This window comes from Nannospalax galili, unplaced genomic scaffold, assembly GCF_000622305.1.
Source record: "Nannospalax galili isolate Female #2095 unplaced genomic scaffold, S.galili_v1.0 scaffold222, whole genome shotgun sequence".
NCBI classification, from domain to species: Eukaryota; Metazoa; Chordata; class Mammalia; order Rodentia; family Spalacidae; genus Nannospalax; species Nannospalax galili.
Window position 1 is genome coordinate 1,932,450 of NW_008348213.1, and position 21,147 is coordinate 1,953,596.

At 38.9% G+C, this 21,147-nt stretch overlaps 1 protein-coding gene across 8 annotated transcripts in view; it reads left to right on the plus strand.

Moving 5' to 3' along the window:
- Nr3c1 (nuclear receptor subfamily 3 group C member 1) overlaps positions 1 to 21,147 on the plus strand; it is a 138,467-nt gene that overhangs the window by 85,863 nt on the left and 31,457 nt on the right. For 6 of the 8 annotated variants that reach the window (XM_008844909.3, XM_017801064.2, XM_029569238.1 and 3 more), the window contains exon 3: positions 17,860 to 18,026. In XM_008844909.3, coding sequence (XP_008843131.1) covers positions 17,860 to 18,026 — 167 coding nt within the window. The remainder of the gene's footprint in view (positions 1 to 17,859; positions 18,027 to 21,147) is intronic. The other 2 variants (XM_008844910.2, XM_029569241.1) reach the window with 1 other exon arrangement.

The window sequence follows — 21,147 nt, forward strand, 5'->3', positions numbered from 1 at the left end:
AAAAAAAATGAGTAAAAAACTATTGCCTATAGTTTTATATACAAAATAAGCATGTGCTAATAATTTGTTGAGATGAAGACTGTATCAGGGTGCCTGCCTAGCCAAACAAATGGGAGTGGCTTTACTTTCTAATTTAAATTCTTTGAAATTTTATAAGCATTCTAAATGTAATTTTTTTTTTTTTTTGAGACAGGGTCTCCCTCTAGCCCCAGCTGACCTGGAACTCACTGTGTAGACCAGGATGGCCTTGATGTCACAGAGATCCACCTGCCTCTGCCTCCTAAGTGCAGGTAGTAAAGTTGTACTCAATAACAACCAGCCATGGTCTACCTGTAATTCTAATTCAACTTAATTTGGAAGATTATGTTATTATCTAGCTGTGTATGTCTAAATGAATTTAAAGGAATATTCTTGGAGAATATTATGGAATAGACATAAAAGATACAAGGGAAAATATTTTGTTTTCTGGATAAAATAATGAGTTTTCCTCAGTGTGAGGATCATAATTACGTACAGTTTATTCCATTTTTTCTTTCTTCCTGGGTGGATTATTAAATTGTTTTGGCATGTACCATCCTATATAATACTATTTGTTAATGCTAGAAGGAAGAAAAGCAAGTTATCTCCTATTGAAAAATGGGACCCTATAGCTCACCAAAACAGTTGACCAGCTGCTTACTGCAGTGCAAGATGTGAGCACTTTGTTCTCTCTATCGTGTGTTTCCCTAAGTTCTGATTCCTTTGGTTTTAAGATTTGTGTCCAGGCTGGCGTGGTAGTGCATACCTTTAACCCCAGCACTTGGGAAGCAGAGGCAGGTGGATCTCTGTGAGTTCAAGGCCAGCCTGGTCTACATAGTGAGTTCCAGGCTGGCCGAGGCTACAGGGAGACCCTGTGTCAAAAAAGAAACCCCCCCCCGCCCCACCAAAAAGAAAAGGGGGGGTTTTATCCATTTCAGCAATCATGGTAACTCTTCCTTGTATTAGCTTGCAATCTGTGAGTACTAACATTTCAGAGGAATTTTCCTCAGATACTGTTCATGTCCTCTTCCCTGTATGCAGGCCAGGAACAGGGGCAAAATTCTTCCTTAAGCCAATTAGAAAACCCTTTCCTAACGCTTCCATTGTAATTTTAAAATAATTAGTTCTTTTGTTGCTCTCTGTAGTCTTAATTTTTCTGGTTCAGAATTTTTTGTTTTTTAAAAATACTTTATTTATTATTTTCATTTTTATGTGTGTGAGTGTATTGCCCGCTTGTAGGTAGGTGCACCCATGTCATGCAATGCACATGGAGGTCAGAAGAGGGCGTTAGATGCCTTGGAAGTGCCAAACAAATGGTAGTTTTTACTTTATAGTCAGGTTAAATACAGAAATTATGGTATTTTAATGCTCTAAGCTGGGTAGTTATAGTTTTTTGGTTTTATCAGTCTGTTCAGCATCAAACAAGTTAATTTATGCCCATTTTTCTAGTCAGTAGACTTAAGTTTTCCAATTACAAATCTGACAGTGTGACTACATACCTCTTTCCTAGCTTAGATTGTATAAAACTAAGTTCATTTTATCTAAATTAACTATTTAGTATTTCTGTCCTGTTTTAGAAAGTGATTTACCCATCACTATATATGTTCAACTTCATATTTTAGAGGAACAGTATATTTCATTTAAAAATATCTTCTATGCTGGACGTGGTGGCACACGCCTTTAATTCTAGCACCTCAGGAGGCAGAGGCAGGTGGATCTCTGTGAGTTCCAGGCCAGCCTGAGCTACAGGAAGACCCTGTCTCATAAAGACCCCACCCTCAAAAAAATTCTTCTAAAATACTTCAGGGCCTAATACATTAGTCATACATATAATGTACTTCAACATTTCCTCTAAGGGCAAATATGGTGTTATGAGTATATAAAACATATTTCTACTAAAAGTAGACATAAAAGGAGGAAAGAAAGAGTTTTATGTTAGAATTATGAGGAAAATAAATCATGATCATGAGAAAGATAATACATCCAAAAGGAATAACATGACACTGTATCAAATATTCAGGAAGGACTCTGAGCATAGGAAGCGAGAGTTATATTGTTTACACTTGAAAATAATTTAGGAATAAAAAGAACAAGAAAAGAACTCTTCTCAAAAAACAGTAAGAATGAAACAATGTCACTAGGTTGCTTCTATATACATACATGTATATATGTAACAATAATAACCAAAAGACAGTTCTGGAAAATGAGAGGGAGTCGGGGGGCTTAGGAGGATCTGGAGGCAGGGACAGGGAAGAAGGGAAATTATGTAAATACAGTACTCACATAGGAAATTCCCCCAAAAACTTGAAAATAATTTTTGAAGACTGAAACAATGTAAACAAGAACAAAATTGCACTAAATAAAGCCCTGAGCAGTTATACAGAGAAACATTTAAAAAGTTGAAATTTAGACTGTGAATTTAAAATGTTTAGAGGCAGATATTCAGATCATGCCTAGCAGTCTATTTTAAACATTTTTTTAAAATTTTTATTTATTTTTATTTTATGTATATGAGTGTATTGCTTGCATGTATGTGAGTGCGCCCGTGTCATGCAGTGCAGCAGAGGTCAGAAGAGGGCTTCGGATTCCCCTGAAACTGGAGTTAAGGACGGTTCGTAGCCGCCATGTGGGTGCTGGGAATTGAACCCAGGTCGCTAGAGCACTCAGTGCTCTTAACTACTCAGCCTCTCCAACCTCTTAAACATTTTTTAAACTGAGGTAATTTTAGGGAGATACACACACATAGAGAGATATAGACAAACAGACACACCAAAAGCAGACATAAACAACAACATAAGATGTTGTTAGAACATAAAATTATTTTGTTCTAAATATAATGAATTATATTAATTCATATAATTATATAATTAAACATAGTATAAATATATGCATATATCCTAACTGTACATGCTTTCCTTTGATTTATTTTTTGAGAATTTCATACATGAGTACTTGCATTTGTATTACTTCCATTCCTCCCAGTCCCCTCACTCCCAATCATCTGTCCTCTTCCCAATTATTACTATTACATATACATATATATATGTATGTATACACACACATATGTAATAAGTTCACCTAGTCATACTCATGTGTACCCATGTTTAGCGTTGCCCACTTGGGATAAGAAAAACCTCTCAGGGAGCTAGTCCCTGGAAAAAAACAGATTCTCCCTCCCTCAGCATCTGCTGACTACCTGTAGCTCTTTATCTTGAGGTGGGACCCTGTGACATTCTCCTATCCACTTTGGCATGTCAACTAACCGGTTTTGTCATCACACAGATTTTGTTGGACTACCATACTATGGAAGTTTCATTGCTGTAGCTTCTCTATCACATCTAGAATGTAGCAGGTGTCTTGTCCCTCTGACTCTTACATTCTTTCTGCCTCTTCTTTGGCAGTGTTCCCTGAGCCTGAGTACAGATTAATTACAAATTATTTTTAATTATTGAGTATTTATTGTGGCATCACAGGTAAGTAAAAAAAAAAAAATTGAATTTTCATACTTTCCTCAGGACTATTTGGTGAGCCATAATATCTTAAAAACTTGGGACTTGGAGAGATGGCTCAGTGTTAAGAGATTGACTGCTCTTGAGAGGACCCAAGTTCAGTTCCCAACACCCACATGGCAACTAACAACCATCTATAACTCATCCCAGGAGATCCAATGCCCTCTTCTGACCTCTGCGGGCATTGCAAGACATGGGTGCCCTTACATGCATGTAGGCAATATACCATACACAAAATAATAAAAATATTTTTTAAAAGATCTTAAAAACTTTATCAGATTTAATGGCTACTACTCTCCAGATCCTTTCAAGGCAACAGTCAGGCAAAGCTGACTTAAAATCCAAGTGGTACCTTATGATGTAATTTCGGCAAACAGATGGCTTCATTTTCTTATTCTAAATCTGTAAAATTAACTTAGTAGTATTATTTGAGATAATATATTTATGTAAGTTGCTCACTATCTAGCTTGGCATGTGGGATTAAAATCTATAATTTGCAATATGGCTATTGCTGTGATGAGATCATTTTGTTTATAACCTACTGAAGATTCTTTTCAGTCTTTAAGTTTTTCACAAGCTGAGCATATTAAAGATGTCCTCCTCTAAGTGGCTTTACATCATTCTAAAGACTACTTGCTTACTTCTTAATCTAATAGTGTGAATTCTAGTAAACATGTCTGTTTATTAAATATGCATGTTGTTTCTGTGAATACTGAGGAACCAAATGACAGCATCACCATCAAAACCTGAGGAAAATGTATATAGCAAAGAAAGGCGGAAGAAGGGAGAAGGCAGACTCACCTGCTGGGAACTGGTCCACAGAGATGAGTATCTCACACTAAAATGACAACCAAGCCCTGGCCTTTGATAGAAGAGAGCATATGGTCTGATGTCCAGTGGAAACCGATTCTGGGGGCTTTTCCCTTCCTTTGTACTAATGTGAACAGAGACCCACTATCTTGTGTTTCCTTTTCTTCTTAGAAGTGCCTTTGTGGGATTTAGGTACTAAGCTTACTGTGCAACATGAGATATACATTAGTTTGTAGAATATTTGAAAACCTAGTCAAATGACAGTTCTAAGGCAACTAACTCTGCCTATTTTATTATTTAAAAATTAGGATTAGAAGTGATCACAGGGAATTTGCTGCTTTTGCTCTATGTTAGTGAGATATAAGGTTTCACATGGGGCTGGAGAAATGGCTCAGTGGTTAAGAACACTGGTTGTTCTTGCAGAGGACCAGGGTTCAAATCCCAGCACCCACATGGCAGCTAACAACTGTCTGTAACTCCAGTCTCAGGGGATCCAACAGCCTCTTCTGACCTCCGTGGGCATTGCATGACATGGGTGCATTTACCTACATGCAGGTAATACACACACATAAAGTTTTTAAATTTTCTTAAAGTTAGAAAAAGGTTCACCTACAAAGCAGAAAGCATTGTTCCTCAATTCCAAGACCTAGATAAACCTCAACTTCTCAGTTTTGTCACCTTATCATAATGGAAGTAGAGTATTAGTTAACAATGTTGCTTTGGGTTTAAGAAAGACCACATGGCTTATGTAGGGGAGCAGGGAGACAGGATTTGACTTTGATAATTATTAATTATAGAACTTAGGCAAAGTCAACTTCCGTAAATCTGTTTCTTATATTTGTAATATTGAAAGCAGTATCTACCTCATAGGTTATGGAGAGGATTGAATGAATAACATATATAAAGAATAAGCTTGTGTTGTTGTATAGTAGTTAGTTGCAAAGTTAACACTTGTATTCACAGGATAATCTCATAAGCCTCTACCATGTTAGCTTCTTCAAATTCTTTTGCAGATCAAATAAAACTATAAAGTATAAATATGCTGGGCTGGAGAGATGGCTCAGTGGTTAAGAGCACTGGCTGCTCTTGCAGACGGCCTGGGTTCAATTGCCAGCACCCACATGGCAGCTAACAACCATCCATAACTCCAGTTCCAGGAGAATCTGATGCCCTCTTCTGACCTTCACAGACATTGCATGACACAGGTGCACTTACATACATTCAGGCAATACACTCATACACATAGAATAAAAGTAAAATTTAAAAAGTTTTTTTTTAATATAAATATGCTTGAAAAAATTAGCATGTCAGAACCACGTACAAGATGCTGAAGAGCCTGAAGAAAGGGGCCCTTTCTAAAAGCGCTCACTGGTAAAATAGGATATATACACATATATCAAAAGGCCTAAGACCACCTGTGTTACAGGGCAATGTTTAAGGAAGTGTAAAAGCTATTGTGGATCAGAATACCATGGGAGATACTTCAGGTGAATAAATCTTAGCAAAGACTCCCAGGAGAAACATGGCACATGGTGTAGGCACTTTGGAAATATTTATAGAACACAGGATCTCTGAAATGACACACCCAAGTGGTTTGTGTCCATAGAAAAACACAATTGGAAAAAGAAAGAGAAGCCAGACCATGAGCCACATTGTGCTTGTACTGTAATGCTCTGAGACTTCTAATAAGATAAGAAAGAAGGGTCAGCGGTTAAGGGACTGGAAAAGGAGAAAAGAGAAATAATGTGAAAGTCTTCCCAAGAGTACTTTTGTATTTGACTTGAAAACTATTTCATTGCTTATTATTAAACAAATCAGCAACCCTTTTGCTAAAGCAAAGATAAATAGGAAATCAGAAAATATAATCACCTCCTGTATGCAGCTGAGTATTTACATTTTTCTTAGTGAACAAAGATAAGGAAAGTGCAGGTGACTTTAATGTGTAAAAACCACCTTTTAGTGCTGTCCCTACAGGGGAAAAATTAAATTACTGACTCAGGCTAATTCTTTCGTTGATAACCAGGGCTGTTCAGTCTCTGGCTTCAACTGTTTTGAACCTCTCTTTGGACTTGTCTGAAATCAAAGAATACTTATGGCTGCCTCAATAAAGCAGTGATTTCATTTTTCAAGAGTTTAAAAGGCTTGAAAATGTTTCTGGTCCATTCATTTATTTGTTTAAACACGCATGCCAGTTTCTGTTACTTAAAGCTTTATGGCAAAAGTCCCTCAATCTCAGCATTGCCAACGTCTGAAGCTATGTAATTTTCTGTTATTGGGGTGCTGTCCTCTGTGTTGAAGAATGTTGACTGGCATGTTGGGCCTCTTATCTCTGAATAACAGCAACTTTTCCCTGTTTGTGAAAACTAAAAATGTCTTCAGACATTGTCAGGTATGCCCTTGGAATCAAATTGTCCCTGTCCCCTCTTGGGAACTGGTGTCTTGTAGCATTGGGACAAAAACTGACAAGCCAACAAAATATACCTGTTGCATTTGTAGTTGTTAAAAATTAATCCAACGATAGCAGATGTATTACCAAGATTTTTCCCATGGTAGTTAATACTTGTTCTCTGAGGTAGATTTCTTACATTGATTGAATTGAAATTATTGATTGAATTCACTTAAATTGAAGGTTCAGCTAACCACAACACTTGAGTTTGTAAAACTTTAACATCTCTCTCATTCTGTGGAGAAAAGCATCAAGTTTAGTAAACAATACCATTTCTTTTTGCTAAGCATATTAGTGTCCCATAGTGTCCCATTTAGAAATAGAGCATTTGTGAATTTATAGCTACTAAATGGTTACCAAGCTATTATATTTGTCAAGTTAAGTTACAAATTCTACCATGTCTGATTTTGATTTCTCACTCAGTCTTCTTTATGGAAACAGTTCTCAACAGTGTATTCTAAGAACCCATGAGAGTCCCCAGGACCTTATCAGTATATTTTTATGGCAGTCCATGCTTTCTTAGGCTCCTTTACTGTACTGACATTTGCACTGATGGTTTTTAAATTTTTTTTATTGATTTTTTTTGTGTATTTCATACAGACCATCTCAAACAATCTTAATCATCTTTATATCCCTGTCCCCACTAGCACCCTCCCATAGCCCCCCCCCCCACTGGAGCCCATATACTCGGTCATCCCTGTTAAGGCCCACTGGTTTTTCAGTGTCCCCAGCCATTCCCCAGTGCAAGTCCATCCACTAAGTCTAGTCAGCCTATCTAGAGTCCCTTGTTTTAGGAAGATCGGCTTTTCTTCATCTTGCAGCAGTCAGTTGCCAACATTGCTTCAAGATAAGATTGAGGTCTGCTGTTCATTTTCCCAGTTCTGTGCTGGGTTATTGTCTGCCTGAGTTTGCCTGGGACTTGTATATGCTGACACCATTGCCACAGAATCCTATGAGCAGGTTCCCAGGAGCTTGTAGGACTCTGTTTCCATATGGTCATGCATCTCCTCCCTGGCTCTTAGAATCTTTCTGCCCCCTCCTCTGAGATGGTCCCTGAGCCTTGGATGGATGAAGTTTAGTAAAAGGGATCCTGTCCAAGGACCAGCATTCAACAGACTCTTGATCTCTACACTTCAGCTGTTTGTGACCTTTTGTGTTCCTGGCCCTCCAGGGCATAAGGGACCTTCATTACTGAGAACTTAGAGATTCATTAGTGTCCTCTTCTTTATCTCTGTTCTATGTTCCATGAGCCTTCGGTGTAGAGATTGCATTATAGATACGTCACTTAGACCTGGGCAATTCATAGACAATGTTCATGTGTGACCAGTTGTGGTACTTGGTAATAGACTCTGACTGGTGCAAAATGAGCTTCTTCAATGAGTGGTGACTGGGATATTTGTCTGTAAATATAAGGATACATATTTTGCACATAGTAAGGAATCACATTACTCTAGCAATGTGACAGTCTTGGGGTTTCCTCTAAGATCTGTGGCTACTCTAGCCATGTGTATTAGGTTATACTTACATTATCACACTTGAGTTTCCTCCCTTTGAGTGGGCATTTAGTCAAATTAGGTAGCTGTTGATTGCCCCCAAGAAAAGAGTGCCACTACTGCACCAATGACATGCTGTGCTGGCCATTGATGTGGTTGTTTGGTCTTGAAGCTGGTTTTGGATCATCCATTGATGTTTTCCCTTGGCACCTTCATAGTGCTCTTCAAAGCTCTGAGAGCTATTCTTTAGAAGTGGTTGCACGTCAGTTGCAGCTCTATTGCTCCAAATCTTGTGTCCAAAGTTTGTTCTGTTTTCAGCAGTAGGGTCTTACCTTCAAGTTCTGGGAGGCCATCAAGGGCCTGAGTAATTTTGGGAGTCTCTTGGACCACTGTGGCCAACAACTCAAAGGAAGGTATTGCCGGTCTGACAGTGTTTCTTGTTATGTAAACTTTAGCCACATATATGTACATATGGACTCATGTAGTGATGATGTCTGTGTAATTTGTCAGTAGGTTGTTGAACTAATAGGGTTCCCTCTCGTTTTTTTAAACTAGCTACACATTATTTATGTTTCCTCTCTCTCTCTCACTGTCTAACCCTTCCGCGTGGTTTCCCCATTTAAAGTGCCCCCATTTTTCCCATGTCTCCCTTGATAATACCCGTCACCTATGGTCCCACCTCTCTTGACCTCCTTCTTTTCCTTTATCCCCAAGTTTCTTGTGAGACCCTCCCTCCCCGCTCCCATTTAAATAACCCAATTTTTATCCATTTCTCCCTTAGTAACACCTGTTTCCTACTATTCTCAGGTTCTTTCCTTTTCTTTACCTCCTTGGTTCCTTTTCATTATCCTGATTTCTATAATTATATCTGGATACATACTCACAAGGATTTGGTGCTAGGATCCACATATGAGGGAGAACATATGTCATTTGTTTTTCTGAGTCTGTGTTACTTCACTTAGTATAACAGCTTCTAGTTCCATCCATTTACCTGCAGATTTCATGATTTCATCTTTCTTTACCACTGAGTAGAACTCTATTGTGTAAATGTAAATTTTTATTGACTTTTTGCATATTTCATACAGAACATCTTAATCATTTTTATATCCCCTTCCCCACTGGCACCCTTCCATACCCCCCCACTGGAATTCATGCATTCCGTCATTTGTGTTAAGGTCTATCAAGTCAAGTTAGTGTCCCTAGAGGTCCCTCAGTGCAAGTTTATCCACTGAGATCTAATCAGTCCCTCCGTTTAAGAATATCAGCTCTTCTTACCCAGCAGTAAGCAGCTGTCAATAGTTCTTCAGCTAAGATTGGGGCCTGCTGCCCATTTCCACAGTTCTATGCTGGGTTTTTGTCTGCTTGAGTTTGCATGAGTTTTGTGCGTGCTGACACCATTGCTGTAGGTTCATATCAGCAAGGTCCCAGGAGCCTGTAGGGCTCTATTTCCTTATGGCCATGCACTTCCTCCCTGGCTCTTACTGTCTTTCCACCCCCTCTTCCACAGTGGTCCCTGAACCCCTAGGTGGGTGAAGTTTAATGTAGGAGTCTTGTCCAAGGACCCACACTCTGCAGACTCTTATCCTCTATGCTTTGGCCATTTGTGTCCTTTTGTGTTCATGGCCCTCTGTTGTATGAGGGAGCTTCGTTAATGAGTGTTGAGAGATGCATTAGTGTTCTCTCTACCCCTTGTTCCACTATGTTCTGTGGGTCTTAGGTGTAGAGTTTGCATTGTAGATGTGTCACTTAGGCTTGGGCAATTCACAGACAGTCACTGTGTATGACCAGTTGTGGAACTCTGTAGTAATCTCCATCTGTTGCAAAAGAAGCTTCTTTGATAAGTGGTAACTGGGATACTTGTTTGTAAATATAAGGATCCATATTTTACACATAGTAAGAAATTACATTTGTCTAGGGATATGACAGCCTTGAGGTTTTCTTTGAGATCTATGACCTCTCCAGCCATGTGTATTTGGCTTCGTTTACAGTAGCACACATGAGTTTCCTCCCCTTGAGTGGGCTTTAAGTCCAATCTAAGTAGCTGTTGATTACCCCCAAGATAAAAATGCCACTGCTGCCCCAATACAGTTTGTGTGCTGGTCATTGATGTAGTTATTAGGCCTTAAAGCTGGGGCTGGAACATTGATTCACCTCCCTTAGCAGCTTGGCAGTAGTCTCCAAAACTATGAGAGCTACTTCTCAGGGAGGTGGCTTCCAAGTCAGTTCCAGCTCCATTGTTCCAAATCCTTTGTCTCCAAAGTATGTCTTGTCTTCAGCAATAGGGTCTTACCTTCAAGTTCTGGGAGGCAATCAAGGGCTGTGGTAATAGCCTGTGTAATTTTGGGAGTCTCTTGGACTACCCTGGTCAACAACTCAAAAGGAGGTTTCTCCTGTCTGGCCCTATTTCTTGTTATGCAGCCTTTAGCTTTACACATGGACTCATGTAGAGATACTGTGTATGTCATTTTTCAGCAGTTTTTGGACTAATACAGTTCCCTCTGGTATTTTACACTAGCTAGGCATTATTTATCTCTCCTCTCTCCTTGTCTAACACTCCCTCCATGCCCTCCCAAGTTAAAAGTATCCCCATTATCCCCATTTTTCCCTTGATAATACCTATCCTCTGTGGTCCCCCCATCTCTTGAACATCCTTGAGAAAACAAAACTATTACTAATTCTGTTAAGTCTCAACATTTGCATGCAGGCATCTTTTTAATATCTTTGTGACAAAATGGATAAGCATTTTTGCTATTAGCATTTAATGGTTCTCACAAGGAAAAGCAAGTATAAGAAGGATTAAACTGGACTTAAATAAGTGACTGCTTTTCATCGAATATCATACAACATAAATTATTGGTTTTTTTAGCTTTGGGATATTTATAGACCATTCATCAAAGAAGCTTCTTTTTGCAACAGATAGAGGCTTCTTCAGAATCCCACAACTGGTCAGACACATAGACTATATGTCTTGAGAGATGACCAGTCCTATGTGACATATCTAGTTGAACTTCTACACCTAAGGCTTATGGAAAATAGCAAAATAGCGTAGAGAGAAAACTAGTGCATCCCTCAACTCTCACCGGGGGAGCTTTCTTATATGACAGAGTGTGATGCAAACAGAAGGCCACAACTGGCCAAATTTTAAAGAATAAGAGACTGCAGAGTGTATGTCCCTAGATAAGACTTATATTAAACCTCACCTGCTCACAACTCGGGAACAATTGCAGAAAATGGGGCAGAAAGATTGTAAGAGCCAGGGTTGGTTCATGAACACAGGGAAGCAGAGGCTCTCAGGCCACTGGAGGCTTACACATGTGAGCTTGTGGCAATGGTGGCATTGAGCACAGGACCCACGCCTGTTCGACAAGGGCCCAGAGGGAAGTGAGGGAAAAGGTGGTGGGCCAGCCCTAGTCTGGAAACTACTGGAGACAGATTACTACTGGGTGAAGAGAGTAGGCCTTATTTATGATCTCTAGATAGGCTGACTAGACACTGGTGGATGAATTTGCACCAAAAAACATCTGGATACAAATGCTTGACTGGCTAGGACTTAATGTGTATGGCAGAATACATAGGTCCAGTGGTGAGAGTGAGGGAGCATGGATTGAGGGAGGGAGTCTAAATTTGATTAAGAACTGTTATAGGAAATGTAAAAAAGCTCAATAAAGTTTTGGGTTTTTTTTTTTTAGTTACGGAGGCAGATTTAGTACTACAAAGAAAATAACTGATAGTGTTTCTGGCCAATGACAAAGCACAGCATTTTGGAAGACTTCTTTCCCAGTGTGAGCTTGAAAAATGTGACTCTTGTAAAGTTCAACAATGTCAATATTTGGAAGATTTACAAAAATCACAGAACCACTGTTCACTAGTACCTGACACCAGCTGAATATCCCTAGTGCAGAATGTATGAATCCTTAAACTCCAGGGTTTTTATCACTAACATGACACCAAAAAGCATCAAATTTCATAGCATTTCAGATTTTTTTATTAGACACACACCTAGTAAAATCTATTCCAATATCCTCAAATCATCAAATTCCACAAAATATAAGACACTTCTGGTCCCAAGCATTATAGGTAAAGAATATTCAACCTGTACTACAAAATCATTCAAACTTCAGGATACTTCAGTGGATTTTAGCATGTCACCTTGCCAAAATTTTACTGATTCAGTTTCAGTAACCTTTAAAACACCAAATTACAGAGTTTTGGTATAGAATTTTAAAAGCTTATCTGAACTTAATTACCTGAATTTAACTGTCTGAACGACCTTCCCCAGTGGGGAAAGAGCAGTTGGGGACAATAAAAAGAGATCACCCCCCTCCCAATCTGACACTAACAATGGAACATTTAAGTCAGCCTGCCACTGGCACATAGCTGTGAAGAGCGCTGGAGCTAGGATTTGAACCCAGGTTTGTCTGTCTATAATGTGGAGTGCCTTCCTACTGAAACTAACACGGGGTTAAAACTTAATTCTGCCACTCATCCCCAGATAAAAGTTTCAGGTTTGTTATTTCTATAATGAATTTCTGTCATGATACAACTTCTGTCTCATCAAAGTATCTGGGAATCCAGGTACCAGGAAGGATCTGCTGAACGCATGGGTGTAATTTACCTAAACATTGTACATGTTTCCTAAAGTGTGGTTAAGTTTCATAACCCATCCATGCATATGCTTTTCATCAATTCCTTTTCTTATAAGAAAATTAAACAGAAAAAAGATACATTGCTCCCAATAATCTCAGTAACCTCAGGCATGACTCAGTGTTGAGACATTTGCCATTCTGACTGGCACCTAACAGTATGCCAGTTTCACCTGAAACAGGTATTTTGTTCCTACAGCTCTTCACTTAAAGGAAAGCACCTTGAGTGTAGTCAGTTTAAAAGAGAACTCGGCATCCTCAGTGTGTTTGACAGTTAAATACACACTGAAGAATCTGCAACTATTAGAAATGATGATGCCCTTAATACCATGATGTTTCATTATCCCATTCAAAGGGTGAAATATATAGTTTCTAAAACATAACTTTAATTTCTGCCATAGCTTTTTATTAAAAGATGCGGTAGTTTTCTCTTGCGTTCTAGCCATTTTGTTGAACCCTAGCCCTTTCAGCAATATGACAAGTAATATTTGCAGCTATATTCATCCATTTCTTGCATAGTGGTCAGTATGGCCTAATAGTTTCCTTTTGTGTGACACTCATACCTTTGGTACACAGCTTTCCATGCAATTTTCTGCTTACTGAGTCCTTAGCTTATGTAGCCCAAATGATTATCTGAAGCCTGGGTCCTAGATTCTTGGCTCATTTAGTTTTAACTTCCCATTTGCCATCCATAGCTTACACTTGAGAGGCCTGAACATGTTTTACATATATTCTAATTTATATGTGATAACTTAGGGAATACTATCCTATATTTTTAGACTTAATACTTACCTCCTACTAAATAGTGTTTATACATAAAAGTCTTCAGTTTTCCTGATACAAAAAAAGCATGAACATGCTTCAGTTGACTGCTGGGTATAGGGACTATACTAGACTTCTGAATGTGTTACTCTGTTCCATAACACACTGGCAGGGGAAACCTCAGCCTCCTGAGCTTTAGCTTTAGCTTAAAGTAGTAGATACTTTTCCAAAGCCATACAGGCTCTTGAGTGGGACAGCTAGGATCTGAAACAAGTCGGTTTTCTTTCTGATCAATCACTGTCTGCATGACCTCATCTAGGGATGGTGACATCTTTTCACAGAGCAGATAAATGACTTCTAAAAGCATAAAGTACTTCAAAATACAGTTGAAAATTAAAATACATATATTTTTATACACATGTGAATACAGTCTATAAAACAGGTAAAGGAAATATTACAAGATTGATCTTAAAAATCTTTAAACAATGTGCTCATTTTTCATAAACTGAATATACAAGCAACTGGTTACTCCTTAAATATAGATATCAGGTGGCAGAGTCTGTCTGAACTGGAATAGGAGCATCTTCCAAACAGAAGCCAGGGAAGATTTTGCTCCCCAACACATTGCTACTGACTACATTCATTCCAGAGCCTTCCTACTGCTCTATAAAACTCTGGCCCAAAGGGGCAACTCTGCGTTACTCACAGTTTTCATTAACCAGGGGTGGCTGTGTGGGACCTGCAGCAGTCATTTCAGGTTATTCCTTTTGATTGCAGACTTCCAATATGTATCCAGTCCACTGTCCCAACTCTAGCAAGGAATCAATACCTTGTGCTTTTGAAACATGCAGAAATTCTTATTGACAGTGCTTAGAGAACAATATGAAACCCTAGAGCCTCTTCCCAGAACTAGGATGGCAGGAATGTTGTGCTATCAACTAAGTCTGTAGATAAACAAGAAAGCTGGCGAGATTCAGGAAGCTTCATTTGAGGGTTTAATTTGGGGTGAGCCTTTTTAACTTTTAGCCTATTTAATAGTATCATTACTCAAATTATTCTATAATTATTACATTTTTTAAAGGTTTTTGTTTGTTGAGAGGGTCTCATACTATAGCCCCAAACTGGCCCAGAGCTCACTGTGTAACCCAGGCTGGCCTCAAACTCACAGCAATCCTTCTGCCTCAGCCTCCCAAGTGTTAGAATTAGAGGCATGAGGGCCTGAAGCGATGGCTCAGCAGCTAAGAGCAAACCCAGGTTCGATTCCCAGCACCCACATGTGGAGGCTACAAACTGTCCTTAACTCTGGTTCCAGGGGAATATGAAGCCCTCTTCTGACCTCCATGGCATTGCACAACACAGGTGCACTCACATACATGCAGGCAATATACTCATACACATAAAATAAAAATAATAAATAAACTCTTTAAAAAAAAAGAATTAGAGGAATGAACCACCACTCCCAGCTATGATTATTACTTTTTAAATTTTTTCCTAAATAGAACAATGATACTTATTATTTCCAACTAATTGGTAACTAATCTCTTTAGTTTGCTCTATGTATTACATATTTTTGCATTTGAGATTTAGCATTGTCATTGGCTGAAATAAAAACATGCAATTTATTAATAAAGGATGAAGAGACAACCTACATCCAATCTAAGCTTATTCCAAAATGCCATCTCTTAAGGGAGTAAAGTAAGAAAAACTCAAAGAGGTAGTGGCTATGTTTGTTAACTTTCATATACAGGTAACAAACACCACACTTTAAGAACTGCAAACCTGAGCTGGAGAGATGGCTCAGAGGTAAAGAGCACTGAGAGAAGACCAGAGAGCGAATCTCAGGACCCACATGGCAGCCAAAAACCATCTGTAACTTCAGTTCCAGGGGAATCCAACTCCCTCTTCTCTCCTCCATGGGCACTGCACGACATGGGTGCACTTATACACATACAGGCATAACACTCATAAAAAAATAAAAATGATTTTTTAAGAAAAAAAGAATTGCAAACCCAACAAGTTGATACTGTCCATATTTTTAAAGGCTGCTTGAGAGTCCATAACTAGATAAGGAATGGGCAACATACTTTGAAGCACAAAGCTAAAAATTTTTTTTATTTATTATTTTTATTTTATGTGTATGAGTGTATTGCCTGCATGTTTGTGAGTGCACCCATGTCGTGCAATGCCATGGAAGTCAGAAGAGGACTTCGGATTCCCCTGGAACTAGAGTTAAGGACGGTTTGTAGCTGCCATGTGGGTGCTGGGAATCAAACCCAGGTCCTCTGCAAGAGCAGTCAGTGCTCTTAACCGCTGAGCCATCTCTCCAGGCCCCTAGAAATTCTTTTTAGCCACACAATATAATTTTAATCCTAAAATCAGCACGTGAAGTCAGAGTTCCATAGGATAATTCAGTACTGAAACCATCATTATCACAACATAAAATGTAGTAGTTTATCTTCTATTTTCATTGCTTTATAAAATATACTTAGTAAGTATAGGTAAAAGATATATATCTCTTATACTTCTTTGACAATTTGAAATTTTTCGAGAAAAATGTAAATACCTGTGAGCATTACACCTGCACACACTATGGTGAGAAGTTTGCAAAGTGAGAAGTGAGGCCTGGTGAGAGAACAGATTCGTATTTTTCCTCTTGTGCTCTGGGGTATTTTGGTTGAGAGGAGAGAGCAGGATGGCCCCTGGAGTTGGGAGCACAGTGCTTTTTACAGCAAGCCAGACAGGAAGGTTATAAAAGCAATGTTTCTAGATTGATCTTTTCTTAGTCATAAGACTATTATTCTGGGGCTAGAGAGATGGCTCAGTAGTTAAGAGCACTGGCTGCTCTTGAAGACCCGGGTTCGATTCCCAGCACCCACATGGCAGCTAACAACTATCCATAACTCCAGTTCCAGGGTATCTGGCAGCCTCTTCTGACCTCCACAGGCATTGCACGACATGAGTTGCACCTACCTATATGCAGGCAATACACTCATACACATAAAATAAAAATAATCAATAAATCTTTTTTAAAAGAATGTTATTCCAGCTAGGATGGCACTGAGATGTAGTCCCAAACTCTGAGTTTGTATGTAACTTTTGCTCTAGAGGAGAAAATGGATAGAGCTGTAATAAGACTTGATTAATGTATGATCTTAAAAAGAGAAAAAGATGGACGTCCTAAGCAATTGAGGGGTAGAAGGCATTTCTTGGGTGTGATAGAAATATCAACATTAAATGATCATAGTGTTAGTTACAGGACTTACCATTTAACAAAACCCATCAATTACACACTTAGAAAAATGGTGCATGTTATTGTATTTAAATGGAATTTCAGTAATGGTGATGTTAAAAATCCAAAGCAATTAAAATTTATAATTGCTATAAAATTTATAATTTCATCATTTTGTTTAGGGAACACAAAAAGAATTAGTTACTGCTTTTCATGCATGCCTCTGTGTGTGTGTGTGTGTGTGTGTGTGTGTGTGTGTGCGTGCAGAGGCCAGAGCCTCTTCTTCTATCACCCTCAACCTTAGTGCCTTGAGATAGGGTCCCTCACTGAATAAGAACCTTGCTGTTTTAGCTAATCTGGCTGGCCAGAGAGCCCTTCAGATCCACCTTTCTCCACCCCCAACTGCTGGGATTACAGGCATGCACAGCCATGCCCTGCTTTTTACAGAGATGCTAGTGATTTCAATTTAGGTTCTCATGTTTGCTGAGAAAGCAGTCAACCACTGAGCCATCTCACTAGCTGCTACATTGCATCTTTTTTAAAAGTATGCATATTAGTGTTTTAATATTTTATTTTTATTTTATGTGTATGAGTATATTGCCTGCATATATGTAAGTGCACCCATGCTGTGCAATGCCTGAAGAGGCCAGAAGAGGGTGTTTGGATCCCTTGGAACTCAAGTTACAGATGGTTGTTAGCTACCATGTGGGTGCTGGGGATTGAACCTGGGTGCTCTGTAAGAGCAGCCAGTGCTCTCAACCATTGAGCCATCTCTCCAGCCCCTACATTTCATATTTTAAGGAATAAAAACATGTTTCAATATATTTAGATAGGATATTTTTAGTGTGAGTATGCTGACATGAAATGAGAAGCAAAGAAAAGTCTTATCTTGACATTCCTTTCACAGTCATGACAATTAAATCATAACACTGTTTCTCCTCTTCTATAGCCCTGGAATGAGACCAGATGTGAGCTCTCCTCCATCTAGCTCCTCAACAGCAACAGGACCACCTCCCAAACTCTGCCTGGTGTGCTCAGATGAAGCTTCCGGATGTCATTATGGAGTGTTGACATGTGGAAGCTGTAAAGTATTCTTCAAAAGAGCAGTGGAAGGTAGTGTGTGTTTTGAAGAGTTTCATTTTTCCTCTATTTGGTTTTTATTTCTCACAGTGGATTTTGAAATTTTGATTGTATACAAAGCCTACTAAAGCTAAACATCAGTTCAGGGGAAGGGTGGTAGCTCTTTGGTACTCCAATGGGAAGGAGAGGAAGAAAGAAGGGAGGGGAGGAAGGAAGGAGGAAAGAGAGGGTAAGGAGGGAGAGAACTAGAATAAATTGATGGGAGTGGGTTCAGTCAGAGAACTGAAGGTCACATTGTATAAGAAAGTGCTATCCTGATGGTGGCTTAAGTCTGGGTAGTCATATCCTGCTGGCTGCATTCAAACACTGTGATTTCATTCCCCATAAGCAAGTTGGTTTCAAAACCTCCAGCTATACCAGACTGACAAAAAATGAGTGACACTCAGAACTGTAAGGGGGAAAGAGCATTATTTTCATTCATTCCCCCCCCCCTTTTTTTTTTTTTTTTGGTCTTTTTGAGACAGGGTCTCCCTGTAGACCCAGCTGTCCTGGAACTCACCATGTAGACCAGGCTGGCCTCGAACTCACAGAGATCCACCTGCCTCTGCCAAGAGGTCAGGCCAAGTACTAAGAATACCATTAAGACCTGATCTCTGCCTTCAGGGAGGTCACAGTCCACTAATGTAAAAAGCTGAATTAACACAGGTACAAGAGGTTCATGGAAGATCCAGAAGATGATGTTTTAAAGAAGGTGATTTTGGGCTGGGTGTGGTGGCACATGCCTTTAATCCCAGTACTGGGGAGGCAGGTGGATCTCTGTGAGCTCATGAAGCTAGAACAAGAGCAGGTAGTTTCTATTTTTATTCAGGATTCTGGGAGCTCCATTTCTTTCTGTGTCCCCCCTTTTTCTTATAAACCTTTAACCCAGAAGTATCTATAATCTTTGTTGGTAGGTCACAAAGTAGTCAGATATCAGCGACCCCTGAATTCACCATGTGCAAAGTACTTTGTCACACACATATCAAATCAATTAATGGCTCTATGAGGTCTTAGATCCTGTTATGATCTGAACTTGATAGACTTGGAACCACATTTAGAGAGGTTAAGTAGCAGAGCTAGGATTCAAACACAACAGTCTCCAAATAAGGTCTTAACTTCAGTACCATACTGACTTCCAAAGAAGTATATGGCAAACTCTTGTCACCTACCAGTTTATAATCTAGATATTGAAGTAAAGGTAATCGCAAGAGTTTTAACTAATAACTAGCGTGTACTAAGAAATGATGTGTTGGTCACTGTTTTAAGAATTGCATAAAAACCTCTAAGCCTTGCAAAGCCTAGTAAGGTAGGTGCTAATTTTCCAACTTTCCACAAGAAAAAAGATTCCAAAAAGTTTAAGTTTCTGAGGTCAGCAGTCTCTTGGCACCCCACCAATACACCTCCTACTGTACCACACTGCCACTGAGAACAGACAGTGAGACAAGCCAGTAATCCTCCTCAGATGCTTCGAGTACAGCATAGGACCTGCATGTTCTGCATGCCCTTTCTTATGCTGCCCACTCCTAGACCATTTTGCTCTATGCTGTATTTCGTTGGTCACAGAGGCCAATTTTGCTATGATATGGGAAGGGGTTGCACTACACTATACCAGGAAACAGCAATCGCTGGGGCATCTTGTAGACTGGCTACTACACCTATCATGAATGGCAAGTCAAAATCCATGGCCAGAAATCTATTTTAGCCATAAATAAATACTGCTTAAAGATGTAGTATTAGGAAGTTTCAGATGAGTGAAGGCTCTTTACTTGACATCTCTCTATTAGTTACAAAGGACATTTATCAGGTGGTAGAAAACATAGAAACTCCAGGTACCTGCCTTAAAGGATGGACAGGAAGTTTCTATTAGTAGTTTTGGTTATGCTCAAGACATACCTTGGATAAAGAAATCAGTATCAGTTTAATGTACATATCCTCATCTTCTAGTTGGACATAAACAGTGAGTTTCCTCTGTTTTAAAGGCATGGTTTTTTTTTTTCTTTTTCTTCGAGTAACTTAAAGGCAATAATTTAGGGAGATTCCTTTTTTTTTTAAGACAGAATCTCCCTGTAACCCCAGCTGGCCTGGAGCTCACTGTGTAGACGAGGCTGGCCTCACTCTCACAGAAATCTGCCTGCCTCACCTCCCAAGTGCTGGAACTAAAGATGTGAGCCACCATACCTGGTGATTTAGAAATGTTCTTATGGGTTAAAATTTAGATCTTTAAATCTAGGTGTGATTCATCTGCTGTTCCTCTTTTTGCTTTATAATAGGATTTTTAAAAAATATTGATTTAATAACCACATAATTAGAAGAAGCATTCCATGAAAACAGCATTGACATATTCAATAACAATTTCCAGAGCTAAGATGCATCTGTTTCAAAATTAGCTGTAAATTTTTAGGTTTACAGTTAAATTAATACAGTTACACAATATTGTACTCATTATAAACCCTTTAAGACATAAAATTATATGAGGTTTTAACCTTTAAAAAAGATCTCCTTTCATTATTAAAATACAGTTTCATAGAAGAAACATATCATTACAGCTTTAACATGCCCAATAACATTTTCCAGAGCAAAGACACAGCTCCTTCAAAAGTGGTTATAAAATTTCTAGGTTTGCTGTTGAATCAATACAGTGGTACAATATTGAACTCAGTATAAGCCCTGTAAAACATAAAATTGAATGAGTTTTTAACCTTCAAAAAAGATCTCCATTTCATTCTAAATATACTGTTTCTTACAGACTCATTGTTTTTGCTACTAACACTGAGATGTTGGCGCATGTGTCTCTAATCTGTATGTATCTAATTATTACTAGTCATAATCAATTGCACTCGGATCCTTGGTGCCTGTGTATGTATAGAGTCATCGGGTAGATTTCAACAGTAATGTTCATCACCTCTACTACTTAACATGACGTAAACTTTTATGCTTCCTCCTCAAATACATTTTTTTAATTTGTTGATTTTTTTTTTTTTTGTGTGGGTATATCACACAGAAACTCCCAAACCATCTCATTCAACTATAAACCCATTTCCCAGATGGCACCCTCCCATAGCCTCCCTCCCCCCACTACAGCCCTTATACTCTGATATCCCTGCTACTGTCTGCTGTG